The 17,943-nt window shown below is 47.1% G+C and overlaps 1 protein-coding gene across 1 annotated transcript in view; it reads left to right on the top strand.

Moving 5' to 3' along the window:
• Nucleotides 1–16,175, top strand: part of LOC146805763 (uncharacterized) — an 80,263-nt gene extending 64,088 nt beyond the window's left edge. The window contains exons 3-5 of the mRNA XM_085623819.1: nucleotides 1,673–1,732; nucleotides 14,075–14,414; nucleotides 15,983–16,175. Coding sequence (XP_085479945.1) covers nucleotides 1,673–1,732; nucleotides 14,075–14,414; nucleotides 15,983–16,175 — 593 coding nt within the window. The remainder of the gene's footprint in view (nucleotides 1–1,672; nucleotides 1,733–14,074; nucleotides 14,415–15,982) is intronic.
• Nucleotides 16,176–17,943: the final 1,768 nt, after the last annotated feature.

The following is a 17,943-nucleotide window of genomic DNA, read 5'->3' as shown; positions in this document are numbered from 1 at the left end:
TTATATTTAGGGTGTCATTTGTGTGCTAAGATTTTCATGTTGTTATTGGGCTATGAAATGAATTTTGCTCTAAGACTGTAGATCTGTGTATGAACTTGCTCTTAGCGTGAAGATCTGACCGCTAAATCGATAACGCCATGCTTTTTTCAATCGCTGGATGAAAAAATACATTGCTCAACACATTGTACAATACAAAATATTATTCATGAGCCTATTGCGTGCAGATTTTCACCGCTTTGTCAAAAACGGCCTGCAAACACACAGTAAGTGATGTCTGCATGCTTCCTGTCTACTGGAGTAGTGTTCTGCACTTTCACTTTCTCTTTTGAGCACATTGCTGGTGATTGTGGAGAGTGTTGGAGGTGTTTTGTAGTTTGTGATGCAGTTTTGAAATTTGGAGAGTGTTGCTGTGACCTGTGTCCTCTTGATAGTGTCTGTGAATTCTTGTGTACAGATTTGTATGTGTTTATTTGTCTCCTGTCCTCAATCTTGTCGGGTGTTTGTCTTGGGGTAGTTCACTTTCTTTGTTGTTGTTGGGGATATTATTGAGGGTTCATTGGTTTTGCACTGGGTTCACAGGTGTGCAGGGAGATGCCGGCTGGGGGGAGGGAAGGCAGGATGTCTGAGACGTTATTGGGGGGGTTCCTGTGGATGGTCAAATTCTACTTGCCCTTGATGTTGGAGATGGGGGGCTGTGTCCTTGCAAGATACAATGTAAGTGTGCGGAAGATGAGGTAGGAGCGTGTGTGGGTGCAGATGCTTTGGTTCTTTGGAGTGGACCATACTGTGCGCCAGTACCAGCACCGCTGGCAGGATCTGCTGGCCCATGAAGCTGACGTCCTGGACTGTGGGGGAGTCATGAGTGGCCTACACGGTGGTAAGTACAAACTCCACATTTAATTGTGAATACTGTAACGAAAAATAACTAGGCCGGGTGTGACACTTCTGAGTGATGTGGGAGACGTAATGCGTTCACGCCTAATGTTGGAACACCCGAGACACAACGCTGCATCATATTGACAAGCATAGGGTGCTAGTTTGTGTTACCCACTGCGCTGGAGCAACACTTAGGACTGTAGTGCCAAAGCTGGCACACTTGCGCAAAAGCTATGTGCAGGATAAAGATTGTTTGTGTACAGGAAGGGTGACTGTACATGAACAACTCAAGGCATTGTTTATGGAAGCTGTGTGCTGGCCAAAAGATAGTGTAAAAGTGCTGTCCTCATAAATTGTGGTACGTTCGCTAGGCTGGCCTTGTATATAGTTACTGTGTGACAATGTATTTGATATGAACAAATGGTCAAAGGAAATCGGACATCTCCAGATTGTCATACACCAACAACATCTATGAAACTGCCTTGTGAGATCTGCAGCAATGCAATTGTACACAGAGTATGTATAACATTATGTTACATGTAATAATGGGGCCTTGTGGATGTGTCACAGAACTATTATGTGCATGTTAGCTAACATTATTGTCTAGTTTGTCCTGACTCAGCATTCACAGGTCTGGTGTGAATGGCAGTCAAAGTGGACCCAATCATGTAGTCAAAATGAGACGCAACACTACAGTTACGTAGCATTTTCAGTTGTGGTGATGTTTGTTATGAGGAATATGACACATATGATTTAACGTCTGATACCAACACATATTTAATTTGTTGTCTCACAGATGGTCAGCCACCAATCACCCAGGGGGACATCGACAGCTTCGAGGACCCACATGCCACTGGTGAGTTTGGACATCATATATAGGCATAGTGCGGTGTCATGGATGTCTGGGTCAAATGATCAACGTTGTAGTATGCAGTATGGATGTGTATCACATGTCCCTTGCCCACAGTTTGATGATGTATTGTGGAGTCAGAATTGTGTACAAATCAGTAAGGGAAGGTGGAGGAATGCATTTGTCTCACAGTTGTAACGTTGCCGATCCCTGGAGCTGCAAACAGCCTTGAGGGCCTGGTGGGAAGCCAAAGAGGCTCAGGAGACAGGTGATGTTGAGGTGGATGAGGATGACCCATGGAATGGATTTGGGCCACAGGATTTGTCAGTGGAATGACCAGCCTCAGGGGCTGATAGTAACCGTTCAGGGAGGAGTTTTTTCCCAGTGGAGCTGGAGGAAAACCAAAGTGTCAGAGAACATGAGTTGGAGGTTTTAAAACTTGAAGCTCAAGCAGAAGAGAAGAAGCTGCTCATTGAAAGTGAAAAGCAAGCAGAGGAGAGCAGGAACGCTCTCGCCTGGGAAGAGAAGAGGATTCTCTTAGCTCATGAGTTAAGCATGAGGGAACTGGATATTAAGGCTAAACAGGTGAAGTCCAGTTTGTATGGTGGCAGCGCACAGCCAGTGCCAAGTGTGGATGAGTACGAGCGTGCTGGGTGATGGTTAGCATGGCAAATGATTTGAAGGGGTTGCTCAATGTGACCCCCAGGGAGCCTAGGCTCAGTAATTGTTTTCCAGGATTGCGCCAACCCTTGTTAGGGTGCAAGCTCTTTGATTCCCGGGAGCTGGCACAAGAGCCTGACCCCTGGTCATGGGTCCAAGGGTCTGAAGAGGCATTAGAAAGGTAAGAGAAGCGAAGTAGAGTAGTTAGGTCCCAGAGTAGTGGGGAGGCATGTGGGCTAGTGCCCTGTCTCAAAGGAGAGGGATGAAGTGTGAGCAGCGTCCCCAGGGGTTCACCACCCCACCCCAGAGACTGGAGGGTTCCTTAAAGGAGCACCAGGTTGGAAGCCTAGCGCCTAATTGCCAGCTGTGTGGCGAAGAACATCTAGCTTCAGGAGGGTGTGGCTCATCTGTAACCAGAGCTCCTGTGGTCCTGAAGTTTGTGGGTGCCATTCCTAAATGGCAGGCACAGAAATCTAAATGGAAGGTTAAGGGAGGAAGGTGTTCCCCCATGGGAAAACCCGTGGGACAGTGCCCAGCCAGTCAGGCCAGGTCCCCTAGAAGTGACTGGGGTAAACCCACCTCTAACCTGGAGGGCAGGATAACTAGAGACAGTATCCTGGCTGATTGGTCTTCTGGGGGTACCGCTCTAGGTGGGAGTTGGCAAGGGACCAGTACGCCTGGAAGGCCCCCAACTGCCAGGAAGTACCCATGGAGTGGCATAGTTGGCCCAGGGAGTAATGACCAAGAGAACCCTCTGGGGTCAGGAAGGCATAGAACAGGAGGGTGTCCCTGCAGTAGAGTGCCTGCGTCTGTGTTCCATCGCCCCAAGCAGGGAAGTGAATCAATGTAGTTGATTGCTCTACCCTGGCTTTCGGGCTGGGAGGGGGTTGTGTTGGACTTGGCCCTTTTTGGCTAAAGTTCCCTAAACTTTTTGCCTTCCCCCTAGACCTTTTATCTGACATGGTGTTGCCAACGTGGATGCTTTGGGCACTTTGCGACTGCTGATCAGTGTCAAAGTGCAAGTGCCACTGTGTAATGTGTAATGATAATTCGTTTTACATGATTGGTATGTTTGCCTTACTAGTAAAGCCCCTAGTAAAGTGCACTATGTGTGCCAGAGCTAGTAATGCAAATGCTACTACTTGGCCTGCAGCACTAATTGTGCCACCCACACAAGTAGCCCTAAAGAGAGAACTCAGGCCTGCCACTGCTGTGCCTGTGCGCAGTTTGTTAAACTGCCATGTTGTCCTGACGAGTGCACCCACTTGCCTGGCCTTACCCTTCCCTTTTTATTAGGGGTGGGCAAAATTAGGGGTGGGCGGAATTTGCGAAATTGATTTTCGCAAATTATCGCGAAATTGCGCAAAATCTCCGCGAGCATGTGGAACTTTCGTGAAGATGCAGAGATTGCTTTTCCCGCCCGTTCGCGATGTGTTTTTGCGTGCTCGCAGGGAAATATAACTCCAACTTGCCCATGCGGTCGCTAATGGGCACGGCCATCTTGCTCGCTATGCTTATTTCCAGTTCGCGATCTCAAACTCTCGCAGGATAGCGCGACCGGCAACCAGCAATCCAACATCTTGTGGCGGTCGCGAACGGATAGGAAAAGTCGTCGGCGAATGCAAGGACCCAGTAAGTCCCAACTGCGCGCACGAGAACTCATTTTTAAAGCGCGAACAAGAAAAATACTTCTGTTTCGCGGCACGTTGCGAAAGTGTTGACATTTTCGCGCTCTCCGTGGAACGTGAAAATGTAAAAATATAGCAAATTCAGCGAGCGGAACGAAATTTACCACCCAGGCCTACTTTTTATGCATATCAGACACCCTTATGGTAGGTCCAGGGTACCCCCCTGGGCAGGGTGCAGTGTATGTGAAAGGTAGGACATGTACTAAGGTGTGTACCATGTCCTGACAGTGAAAAACTACCAAATTCATGTTTCACTGTTGCAAGGCCATCTTGCCAACGGGACAGTATGAGGAAGGTTGTGCAATGTTTCCAGCCTATCTTCCCATAGGCTTAAGATGGAGAGGTGAGGTTTAGTGTGCCTGAACTCACAACTTAATAACACATGTTTTTGTGAAGGTGTTTTTTGCATTTTGTGTTTAGAAACCACTCTTTTAGAAGTGGCTTTTTTTGTGTTACAACATTTCTGTGTGTCTCTGCCTGGTTGTTGATTTACTGTCTGCATTTGAATGTGATAGGCTCTGGGGAATGTCTTGACCCAGGGGAGGAGGTGAGACAGCAACAGGCTGACCTGCATCTGGAGTGTAGGGGGAAGGAGTAGCCCAGGGAGGTGAAGAGGCCTGGGGGGCTGCCATAAAACAATGGCTCCATCTCCTGCTGAGTCATTGAGGATCTAGACCCCCACTATCAAAGGAAAAAGGTGTCACTGGCAGGGAGACACCCAGAACTGGTTTGGACAGGGGTCAGTGCCCCCCTGAACACAAAGACTTCAAAGACATTGAGGGGTGTAAATATGAGAGCTGAAGCCCCTGAACTTTGGAATGGAACTGATCAAGACTGAACATGAATGGAACTGTTCAAGAACCTCTGTCAAGGAAGAAACAGCTGAAGAGACTGAAGAAAAGGACTGACCCTTGCTGTGCGTTCTGGGGCTGGCCTGCAGTTTGCTGATTTAATCAATGAGAGGCTAAAGGGACTTTGCTGTGTGCTGTGCCCCGTGCTTGAAAGGACTTTGCTGTGTCCTGAAGTAACTTATCCCCAAGGGCCCGAGGAGAGCTGGCTCCCTGTTGTGGAAACTCAGGAACACAAAGGTTTCCAGGTGTGTCTCAGCGACGCTGTGTGCGTGTGCTTTTTGCAGCCTGAGACCCTCGTAAGAATTGCTGTGTGATCGTGGGCACCTGGAATCCAACTGAGTCTCAGCGACGCTGTGTGTTTGTGCTTTGTACAGCCTGAGACCTTCTTGAGGATTGTCCTGTGATCGTGTGCACCCAGAAACACAGTGATTCTCAGCGACGCTGTGTGCATGTGCTTTTTGCAACCTGAGACCGTAGTAAGAATTGTCCTGTGATCCTGGGCGAACCTGGAATCCAAGTGAGTCTTAGCGGCGCTGTGTGCGTGTGCTTGGTGCAGCCTGAGACCTTCGTGAGTATTGTCCTGTCATCTTGTGGACCCGGAAACCAAGTGAATCTCAGAGACGCTGTGTGGGTGTGCTTTTTGCAGCCTGAGACCCTCGTAAGAATTGCCCTGTGATCGTGGGCACCCGTAATCCAAGTGAGTCTCAGCGAAGCTGTGTGCGTGTGCTTTGTGCAGCCTGAGACCTTCTTGAGGATTGCCTTGTTATCGTGTGCACCCGGAACTCAAGTGAGTCTCAGCGACGCTGGGTGCATGTGCTTCGTGCAGCCTGAGACCTTTGTGAGGATTGCCCTGTGACCGTGCACACCCGGAGCTCAAGTGAGGCTCAGCGATGCTGTGCCCTGTTGCAGCCTGAGACCTTCATCATTGCCATCGGCCCAGACCATCGGCCCAGAAGAGCGGTGCTGCCGACCCAAGCCTGCCTTTGCCAAGGATGGACCTCAAACCATCCCTGTGGGGGGGGGGCGAGTTCTACTGCCCAAAATGAACGAAGTCGCCTCAGAGGCCCAAGTTGCGAGGAGAGGAGAGTGAGATCACACCCCCCAGGTAGCGGTCAGCGAACGTGCATGTGTCGCTGCCTGGGGTGGGGTGCGGGCTCTGAGAGAAACGCTCTCGGCCTTTCCCATTCTCGCAGCGCGAGCCTCCGCTCAAGCTGGTATTGCGGCCCGTACTTGCCGAGGAGTGGTAGTATCGGGGCCGGAGTATGGAGCTGCACTTTGTTTTCCACCATACCCGTGTTGGGGGCATATATTGGCAAACGTTGACTGCGAGTCAGTAAGAGTGGCATAGAGACAGTCCAGAGCACCTTGATCGGTGCCGGAGTACATTATCATTGTATTACGCATTGCATTATTTTTGCATTACGAACTGCCTGATTGTTGCATTACGCATTGCATTATTTTTGCATTACGAACTGCCTGATTGTTGCATTATTTTTGCATTATTTTTGCATACTGCTTGATTGTTGCATTACGAATTGCATTATTTTGGCATTATGAACTGCCTGATTGTTGCATAACAAACTGCATTATTTTGACATTACGAAGTGCCTGATACTTGCATTACGAACTGCATAGCATTGCATTAGGACTGCATTGGATCATAGAGAATTGCTCATTAATACTGCAAGAACCTACAAGGGCTTGCTGGCCTAATAAACGGCAAGGTGAAATATTACAAATACGCATATGTTGGATTCTTATCGTGTGGTCTCATTGTATATCTTGTTGATAAACCTATAATCATTTGTTTATGAAACTCATCTGGAGTCTATTTGTGGTGTCATCATTAGGTTGCTGAGAGTGTGGTTGCAAATATTTAACACATTTGCTCTGAAGATAAGCCTGGCTGCCCGTGCCAAGCTACTGATGGGGTGAGCTGATGCTATCTGAGAAGGTGTCCTTCCTTTCCCTGACTTAGAAGCAAGGGTCTCTATTTGGACTAAGGTACCTACCGCAGCCAACTAGAGACCCCCCGTTCTAACACAGCGTTAATCAACTTCACGTGTATTGACTTGTTAATAAGGCACCCTTTCATGCTGTGTTTAGCGTGAAAGGGGCATGCAGTGGGTGTTGCAGTTATTGCATTGACGCTGCCACCTATTAACAAGGGCGGTGTTGATAGGTGGCAGCGCACAATTTAAAACCAGTGAAATCCTGGTCTTAATTTTGCAAAACAAGGATGAATGCTTTTTTCTCATTATTTTTGCTTTTTCTATGTGAGATGCCTTGTGCAGCACACATGGAAAAAGCAAAATTACATGGTTTGTATATGTACAGGAAGTTGGCCCTTCCTGTACATACAGAAACATTTGTTAATATTTCATATTGTAACTTTCCTGTGTGCTGCAAAAAGCAGCACACATGAAAGTTACAACATGGTATTCTAGGATTGATTATGTGCAGGAAGGGGCACCTTCCTGTACTGAAACAAACCTTCCCTGCACACACAAACCTTTGCACTCTAGTGCACCAGTGCCTGTGTTGGCACTAATTTGTGAAACTCAGCGCCATTGCAGGGGGAAACGCAGGTCTGCACCATATCCTTGATAATATGGTGCAGCCTTGCGTTTCCAAAGTGGCGGAGAAAGGCGTTAAGCCAAGAAGGCTAACGCCTCTCTCCGCCACTTCCTTGTCAATATGTCGCTAGGTCTATGGGTTCTGTCACCACAGCACATGCATGTGGATTACAGCATGCACTGATAGGAGAGGAGACATGTAAGTGGGGCTGCTGATGACTATCAGATGACATGGAATGCATGTACATCCATGACTGAGATGACTGTGCAAGTGTGCCGGAAGATGCACAAGGAGGCAGTGCTTTTCAGTCCGTAAGTGCTCAGACACAGTTCGGCACTGTGAATTTGTAAGTATGCTGCATACCAGTTTCACAGAAGTGGCAGTGCGTATCTTTGAGCCAAGCATATCAATTTCCTAATGCAATCCCACATTTTCAACTTACCTCTAGCGAACAGATTCGAGGCTCTGGAAGAGGCAGACTGACTCATGGTGAGGTGGGCACTACGGCCTCCCTGCATAAGGAAATACCTGGTGGTAAGGACCATGGACCCTAAGAAAAAGTGATTTAGCCACCGTGAAACTGATCCACCCAAGACCACTGACAATGCCCGCACAGGGGAGATAGCTCACCCTGAACCTCCCACAAATTCTACCATGACCTGTAAATCTAAAGCTTCCTTCATCACTAAGGACTCACAAGCTGGTACTGATATACACCAGCATGGTTCTATTTATCCACATGGAAATAGGGAAGAAACCAGCAATGCAGCTTGGAGGACAGACACCATACTCACTCCAGATTCCCCGAATGAGTCTCAGGTAAAAATCATAGATTATGCAGTGCCACTAGACATTGTAGACCACTCAATTACCAAAACACAGGGGAATAATATAGCTACTAATAGTACAGCAAATGATCTCAAGATTGTATCTTGGAACGTGGCTGGAATTAAAAACAAGCTTGACTGTCCTGACTTGGGGGGGTTTTATAGAAATGTGTGACATCTGCATGTCCCAGGAAACCTGGCTAGTGGAGAACCCAACCCGCAAGGGCTTTGCCACATTTCACATATTGACTGTAAACAAGGGACGAGGTAGGCCATCGGGTGGGCTATGCACGTGGATTGGGAGTCATCTTGGATGTAGGATTGCCCTAGTGCCGCATACCTCCCCAGATATACTGTGCCTCGTACTAACGTTCAAATCAGAAATGACAATCGCCCTCATTACTCAAGAGCGGTTAGGATTGGCCTGGAGTCAGCAACCTTAGAACATCTCGATAACCTGTTAGCTAGTCTTCCGAACAAAGCACTGGTAGTGCTAGGTGGTGATGTAAACTGCTAATTTGAACCACTGAAAGACCTATTGGGCCCATTAGTAACTGAGGAGGACGAGGTGTGGGCAATCCCCGAGAACAATATTACCCCCATTAGGGTCTGGACACCTCTGGCACTTCAAATTAAGGCGCTTACTCTAATGTATTCTTTGCGAGCCTGTATTGGTCGCTTTGGCTCAGACTCCCCGGGGAACCAAACTTTTAACAGAGCTGGTCATTCTTCCATCTTAGACTACATCTTTATTGAAACTAAGCTATGGCCCCTGGCAAAAGACTTCATCGTCTACCCGCGGCAAGATAGCGACCACAACGCCCTAATCCTCACACTTAATCTTCCCCCTATAGGGAACAAATCAGTTAAATCCTCTTGTGTTGATCACAGATTGACCCTCTCTAATAATAGACGGAATGTTAGGTGGGCCTGGGTGGAAAAATCGCAGGATAAATTGACTCTCTTATTCGATTCCATCATCCTCAACTTAGAGGCCTTATCTGAGATTGTGAAATCTGGAGACCTTGCCACTTCCCTTGACGAGGTTGACAAGATCAATAAATCCATAACAACAAGGCTGGAGGAGACATTTTGGATAACGTGTACTAGGGGTTGTGGTAGGACACCCAGGCAATATTGGTTCAATGGGGACTGTCGGGCAGCAAAAAGGGCATTATTAGAGGCCATTAAAACAAAGAACAACATCGTAATAATAGTAGCCAGACATCACTATAAAACCACCATTGCAGCTGCCAAATCCCAGTGGGAAATTGAACAGTGGGACAGCCTGAAATCGGCCCTGGAAACTAAAGATTTGAAAGCATTTTGAACATTGTCACCACTGGTAGTAGTAACACTCAAGTGGCATTTGAGCCTAACATCGCGGCTGAATGCTGGAGGGAGCATTTTGCAGCCCTCTATGCCCCATTAGTTGGCACAGAGAGTAGTCAGAACCTTGCAACTCCGTCCCACCCAAGGCCGGTGACAGCCATTCCTGAGATTTCCCTGTCAGAAGTCCTCAAAGCCTTAAATGAAATTGTACCTGGCAAGGCTGCCGGTCTGGACAAGATTCCAGGGGACCTCTACCGGGACCTCTACCAGGCTGAACCCAATTTTCGGGCCCTTATTTCTGGGCAATTTTCAATGCCATTTCAATGGGAATGGCTCTTCCTGTAACTTGGCTATGTGCCGAGATTATCCTGGTATTTAAGAACGGATCTCCTTTATCACCAGCAAACTATAGACCGATCAGTCTGATCAATGTCTCACAAAAAATCTTTGCTAGGGTTCTTCTAGAACATCTGTAGTCTTGGCTGGAAGAACAAAATATCTTGACCCCCATGCAGGCTGGCTTCAGGGAGAAAACATCAACAACAGATCAGATTTTCAGGCTCCAGCTTCTTTACTGGAAAACAGTCCAGTTGGATGGGGGCAGCCTGTATCTGGTCTTTGTTGACCTGAAGAGTGCGTTTGACTTGGTACCCAGAGACGCTCTATGGAAGGTACTAAGCGATCTGGGACTTCCTTCTTACCTACTAAATGTATTGAGAAGGTTACATAATGAAAACTATGCCCAAATTAGATACGGGAAAAATGGGGAATTAACGCAGCCCATCCCTGTAAAAAGGGGAGTCAGACGGGATGTGTGCTTGCCCCCACCCTGTTTTGCATATACATAAATGGTCTGATCGATGCGCTGAGAGCCTGCAAAGATATTGACGCTCCTAAAATCACGCTTAGGCGAATCCCTGCCATGATGTTCGCAGATGATACCCTTCTACTTTCTAAGTCACCAATGGGTAGCCAAAGAATCCTAGATGGATTTCGCGAATTTTGCAAGACTTGGGGTCTTGAAATCAACATCAACAAAACCAAATTTATGGTGTTTAACCCCAGTAATCCACACGTCCTAACCCGCACATGAATGGTAGCCCTTTGGAGCAGGTCTCCGTATTTGACTATTTGGGACTAACTCTCACAGAGAATATGACTTGGGGGGCACAAATTAGCAAATCTAACCTCAAAATGTCACAAACCACAGGTGGACTTGCCAAGTTCTTTAGGGAAACATCCCAAAAAACAGTGAGCCCGGTTATGGAGATATATAAAACCCAGGCCAGGAGTGCAGCCCTATATGGGGCTGAACTCTGGGGGCACTCCAATCTTAGGCCTCTGGTTATCACCAAGAACAAATTTCTGAGACAACTACTTAACCTACCGATCAGCTCCCCCCTGGCTCCACTGCTTATGGACCTAGGGATGAGATCTATTTTTGATGAAATTGTCTGCAGGCCAATATTATTTTGGCGGCGCCTTTGGGCTACATGGGACCTTCAAGAATACAAATCAGAGCTATTGGAAATTCGGATACTTCCCGGTTCAGGAAAGTTGCCATGGCTTAGATTCATCAGGGAGGGCCTCTGCGAAATAGGACTGAAAGAACTATGGGAAACCACTGATACAGCGTGCCTGAGAACACCACGCAAGTTATTAACCACTAGCTACTGGTGCAGCTTATCCACAAAACTCCAAACAGAATCCGCTCATGGATCCCTCACCTCACTCTTCTTGGAAGTAAAAGACACTTGCAGGTTGGAGGCATGCCTAGATGCAATCCGCCCGGCACTAGCCAGGAAATTATATGTACAGTTTTGACATGGCTGCATCCCCCTGCGTGCATTCACATGTAAATGGAGGGGGGTCATTTAAGTCCAACCTGCAACACGCGTGATGAGTCTGAACTTCATGTGTTCTTTTTTTGTTGAGGATATCACACAGCAAAATAGAGATGGTTAGTCCGGCTATGTAAAAACTTAGGCACAACCCACTGTATTGAAGCCTTTAGAATCCTAAAATATAACACAGATTCTCATATAGTTTTCGCGGTCTCACGCTTCCTAAATCTCATGTGGTATGTCAGGAGAAATGTACTTAAAATACAAAACCAAGGTCTTGATTGTTGATTACTTTATTTTCTCGTTTTTTAACTTAAAATGCATGAACTGTTCTATTTTATCTCTTTTAACCTATGTTAAATATTTTAATCTTTTGTATATACTTGTGCTTGCTCTTATTTGGTGAATGACCAAAATAAAGAAACATTGGATTGGATTGGATATCAAAGGCACATTCCCCAAACACACAGCAAAGATGGCCCTGTGATTCTCATTGGCATGTTTGGCCACTGCAATGGTGTTGTCAAGCTGTCTCCTTGGGGTCATTCCCTGATTGACTCTGGATCAGGTGTACGAATCCATCTGTCCCAATTGGTGACATTATTCCGCACACATTTACCACGCATTCTTAGCTCTGCCTTCATTGCTGTGCCATATATTTTGCAATGCAGGGTTCTACAATGGTATCTGTGAGAAAGCATTACCCATAACAACACAATAATCATCATGACTCCAGTGCAGTTACAATGGGGAATGCATCGTGACAGTTTGTGGTGTAAAGGCCTGCGTATTTCGATTTACTACGGAGTGAGATTAGCGGATACAAAGACATGCATGAGTGACAATTTAGAGACAATGATGTTTCTCCCTCTCAGTGGCAACACCTCACATATTGTGTAGTAGTGGTGGAGAGCGGGACAGCGCCTCATGTATAAGTCAGCGTTCACAAACACAACAGGTTTCCATATGTGCTGCATGATGCAGCATAGTTGAAAGTGTGAGTAGGGCTGTCACAGGATTGCTCTTGTGCAGGTAGGGCAACCTTCCAAAACATTAACAAGCCCTCTGCACACAGACACCCTTGCACTCTTGTGCAAGACTGCCTGTTTTGGAGCTGACTTGATGAACTGCACACAGTTACTGGGGGGCACACAGGACTGCACATGGGCATTGTACATATCATGCAGCACTGTGTCAAAGGACAGGATGAGGGTGGTGCTACACAAGGAAGGCTAATACCTCGCTCTTCCGATTGCTTGTACATGTCACCCTCTGTCCGGGTATGTCATGGCACCATCATTTGACACTGTCAGTCTCATTTTGTTGTGACAGTGCATTTCCCATGCCAAGTACTGTCATGTCAGTCTCCCCAGCATGTAGTCATCTGCGGCGTACCACAAGGATCATCACTCAGCCCCACCCTCTTCAACGTGTACATGAGCCAGCTCGCAGCCATCGCACGCCAACACAGCCTCAACATCATCTCCTACGCCGACGACACCCAGCTGATCCTCTCCCTCACCAACGACCCCGCCACCGCCAGAACTAACCTACACGAAGGGATGAGAGAAGTAGCCGAGTGGATGAAGAACAGCCACCTGAAACTGAACTCAGACAAGACGGAAGTCCTCATCCTCGGATCATCACTATCTGCCTGGGATGACTCCTGGTGGCCCCCGGCCCTAGGCAGCGCACCCAAACCAACGGACCGCGCACGCAACCTGGGCTTCATCCTGGACTCCTCCCTGTCAATGACCAGACAAGTCAACGCCGTCTCGTCTTCATGTTTCAACATCCTTCGCATGCTCCGAAAGATCTTCCGATGGATCCCCACCGAAACCAGGAAGACGGTCACCCAGGCACTTGTCACCAGCCGACTGGACTACGGAAACACCCTCTACACCGGAACCACAGCCAAACTGCAGAAAAGACTGCAATGCATCCAGAACGCCTCCGCACGACTCATCCTGGACATCCCCCTCCACAGCCACATCTCCGGACACCTGAAAGACCTGCACTGGCTCCCCGTCAACAAAAGAATCATGTTCTGCCTCCTCACCCATGCACACAAAGCCCTCCATGACCTGGACCCCAGGTACCTCAACAACCGCCTGACCTTCTACACTCCCACCCGCCAACTACGATCGACCAGCCACGCCCTCGCTGCCATCCCACGCATCCGAAGAGCCACCATGGGAGGAAGATCCTTCTCCTACCTGGCAGCCAAGACCTCGAATTCCCTCCCCATCCACCTCCGGATCACCCAGGACCACCTCGCCTTCAGGAAGCAACTCAAGACCTGGCTGTTCGAGCAGTAGCGGACCGCATCCCCCCCCCCAAGCGCCTTGAGACCCCCCGGGTGAGTAGCGAGCTATACAAATTTCTTGATTGATTGATTGAGTCACCCGATCCAGGATTCCACATTTCATTGTCCAGGTCACTCTCCGACTTTACATAGTTGAGATGGAGTGTAGGCTTCCATGTTGAAGTGATCTTGTATTACAGATTTGAATGGAGAACATTGACAATATCTAAAGGACTCAAAACTCCCATTGTTCGTATTTTACAGACAACATGACATCAGCCGAACAACATGCTTTTCATGGGAGGAAGGATCACTCCAAGCATTTCAAGAAGATGGCAAAAGGGTACTGCAAGAAGAGATACCAGGAGGAACGTAAAGCAGGTACATGGAAGACGGTGCCTGAGCTTTCAGCAACTGGCACACAGGCCATCCCGGGCCCCTCTGGCGTCAGTGGTGGGTCCCAGCCTGGACAGGTGTCCCATCCCCCTACGGCCACATCCCCCCAAGGGAGAGTCCCACCTGCACCTGCTGATCAGGTGGTGCCATTCACAGTGAGGGACAGGAGGATCCTGCATGACAACAATGTATTTCTGGCAGAGATAAGGTGAGAAATGGCAGAGCTGAACAGACATATCACAGACATTAAAAAACACCTTGGATTGCCATGATGCCTCGACATGTTGGACCCCATCCCTCTCTTCTTCCTTCCCCCACTGTTTTACTTGTGATATCGGGTAGTGTTGGGTTAGTTCTTTTAATTGTTAGGTAATGTAGTTTTAGAGGAGGTTATAGTTAGTGTTAAATTTTCAGATAGTTTTTAGATATGTATTATTGTGCAGCATTTGGGGCTACGTTTCCTTTTCCTTTGGGTGGGGGGTTGATATATTTGTTGTGAAAAAAATATAAGCAAAAAAATATATCTTTGTGTAGGTTACATGTGTAGTTAGTTTATGTATAGCTTAGATTTTTTTGTCCTGTCTCGTGGTGTGCCTTAAGGTTGGGAGGGGGGGGGTTGATGTCTTAGATATGTTGTTGCGTGTTTAGGATTGGTTAGGGTAGATAGTTTAGGTAAGTAAGAATGTTCTAGTGAGTTTAGATTTTAGTAGTAGTTCTAGTGATCAGTGTTAGTTTAGGGTAGTTCATTATTTTTACTGTTCTAATAAATGTTTACTATGTTGGATTTCTGCTTTCACCTATGTTAGGGATGATGTTGGGGAGTGTGGCTTATTACCTTGTATGCAACTCATACCATCACTGGACCAGCCATGGAATGTGTAAGTCTGTTCATGACATGTTATTTAGTAGGATGTATTGTGTCAGGATACCTTAGATGTGAGCACAGTGAACTTGCATGGATGACAGGGTGGCAAGTAGGATTTACGGCCTAGTCTAGGGATAGTCGTTTGTGACGTTCTACATCTTAAATGTGACCCACAGAGTTGGACAGCACATTGTTGCCCATTTACAACACAACCTAGGGACATGGCATTGAGAGTATATATAATTAGCTACTGTTATCCATCATGGAGATGGATGTATGCGCCGGGTACCACAGATTCCGTCACACACCTGCATATCAGATGCTCCTGGCGCTGAGTCCATCTACATTGCACAGACCTTGGCACAATTGCTGCGTAGTGCCAGTGTGTCAGCTTCCTTAGAATTATATGTTCCTGTACATGGATGCTCAATCTCCGGGCCATGCATGATTTAGTAAATTTGTGTGTTAATTGTGAACGGAACAGTGTTCCAGATTCACAAAAGCCATCTGAGAGTAAGTAATGACTTTACATTTTATGGTATTCTCAAATGGAATTTAGGAGTAGTACAGTTAGGTAAACTGACTTCATTTCTCCGAAATGCCCTTCGTGACTCCCTTAGTTTGTCAAGTTATAGTTTTATCACAGCTAACATTTTGGTGCGGGCACATTGTTCTGCTGCACAAAAGGGGGGATGTTGCATTGCTCCCTGTAGTGATAGTGTCATAGCCACTTTTTCTAGCTGTTACTTCTGGTATTGCCTCATAGTGATGCCACCCTTGAAATGTTTGCCTTGCATCTGACTAAATGCTAAGTGCAGTGCACCACACATCCCTACTCACATTGCCCGATACGCTCACAGTGGTCACAGCATGAGAGGAGTCCAAATTTGGTATGCATTGTTGTTCCACAGGAAGGGGCTGACTGATGCCTTTGGGCTGAGTTCCTATTGGCAACTCTACTACACTGAGGCAGACATTGTGGTTCCATATGTGTATGATAGATATGTGCCCTTACGTGTCTTCATCAATGTGAATATGGTGTGCACCATCATGGGATGTGACATGCAATGCGCACCATCACAACAGGCTTTGTCCACCCCGTAGAGTGTGAGTAGATATGCCAAGAGTTAATTGTTTGCAATTGCTAAGGTGGACACTACTTGTGGCCTGAAAAGGACTTGGATATTTTAGCACACATGCCTATTTCCTTAATGGACGAGGGACTAGGTTGGGATATTGCTAGATTATTGTTTTGGAGCAATGAGGGTACACCTAGTTCACACATACCCCGTCATAACACTGCCTATCTATGTCAGGTAAAACATGTGCATTGCTCATATTTTATAGACAAAGGAGGGACTGAAGGGCTTTTATTTAAGGAGGTCCAACATACATGCCCAGTTAGTCATATAGAAAAGAAAAAGTATGCAGTTCCTCAGACAGATGGGGGGGTGTGAAGAGAAAGAAGAGACCGTAAGAAAGAGGAATTCCTCTATTCGGAACTAGGGTCCTCACACACCCAGCAAGCTAGGTGTCATGCTTCATCATATGGACCTGCTCCTCGTCGGGCCGGCGCTGCAATGCCCGACGGGCACCCTGAAAGGGGCTCTTTGGCGGAGATCTTCAGTTCCTGGCCGTATGATGCAGTGTGTGTGAGAGGGACCTAGCGGTGTAGATGTGAGTGCAGGAAAGTGAATTAAAACAAGTTAGAGGGTCCAAAAATAATTTTATTGGGAGTGGCTCTCTACCTGAATAAAAAGTGGAAACAGAATGGCAGCTAGCTGATGTTATGATTCAGCTTGGCTAAGCTCATCTGTGCTGGTCGACATGTTTCTTGCCCAATGGTCCTAGTGATCTGTGGCAATTCCTCAGGACCTATACAAGCTGTCAAGAATCTACACAAAGCGGTAAGTACAGTTGTTACCTACTACCTGTTATATGGGAACGGTCTCGCCATATGCCTAGGGGAACCTAAAAGGAAAAGAAACTGTAAGTAAGGCATCCCAAGCAAAGGCAATAAACGAAATGAGTGAGTACTGTACAGGTATATATCACATAGTGGTGATAACCCCCTAATGACTAGATGGTCTAATCTGAAGTCCTTAATCACCATGTGTCAATGTTTCTATACAGTGAGTAGTGATACTCCTACAACTAGTGAATTAAAACCAATCTAAAAACAACTAAAACAGAAGACTGGAAAGGTCATGGTATCCTAATGGAAACTAGGATAAGGTGACTACAGGTATTACAAGGTTGCATTTATGGGAAACTCACCTAAGATGGTTTAGTACCATGCTCCTATCCGTGGCCGTGGCGCCACCTGGACACCAAGATTCTGGTGTTCTAGTGAGAAACAAGGTAATAAGGGATAACAACAACAAATCCGACAAGTATTGTCAGCAGAAATGAACTATAAAGCCCACGTGTGTCCCTGTCACATGAGCTGCTGTGATGCGAGTCTCAGAACACAGGAGGTAATCAGATGAAACAATAGCACCACAGAACGAACTTAAAAAGAAAGAAGAAGTCACGGAAATTGCAAATGCCAAGCCAGTATAGGTATCAGCCAGTTAAAACCGCGTGACCATGGACACCAGGTACACAATCACACTCGCTCGCTCCTCATGGTGAGTCAAAGGCAAGCCCGAGGCTGCCGTGTATGGTAAATTGGCCAAAATCCAAGGACCCGCCAGCTCTCCCCGAGTACCGAGCGAGAAGCGTAATTTTGCCCAAAGTTTGAGTCCCGTGTTGCTCACTAGTCAAATGCGGTAATAATACCCAAAGTTAAGCAGGCACTGTCAACATCGCGTCTACGTCATGTTTGTCAGTTCGGCGGCGGGGATATGACCACCGATAGACATCCCAACAG

This window comes from Triturus cristatus, chromosome 8 (genome assembly GCF_964204655.1).
Source record: "Triturus cristatus chromosome 8, aTriCri1.1, whole genome shotgun sequence".
In the NCBI taxonomy this organism is placed as follows: Eukaryota; Metazoa; Chordata; class Amphibia; order Caudata; family Salamandridae; genus Triturus; species Triturus cristatus.
Note: the sequence above shows the minus strand (reverse complement) of the source record. Positions and strands in the feature narration are given on the sequence as shown.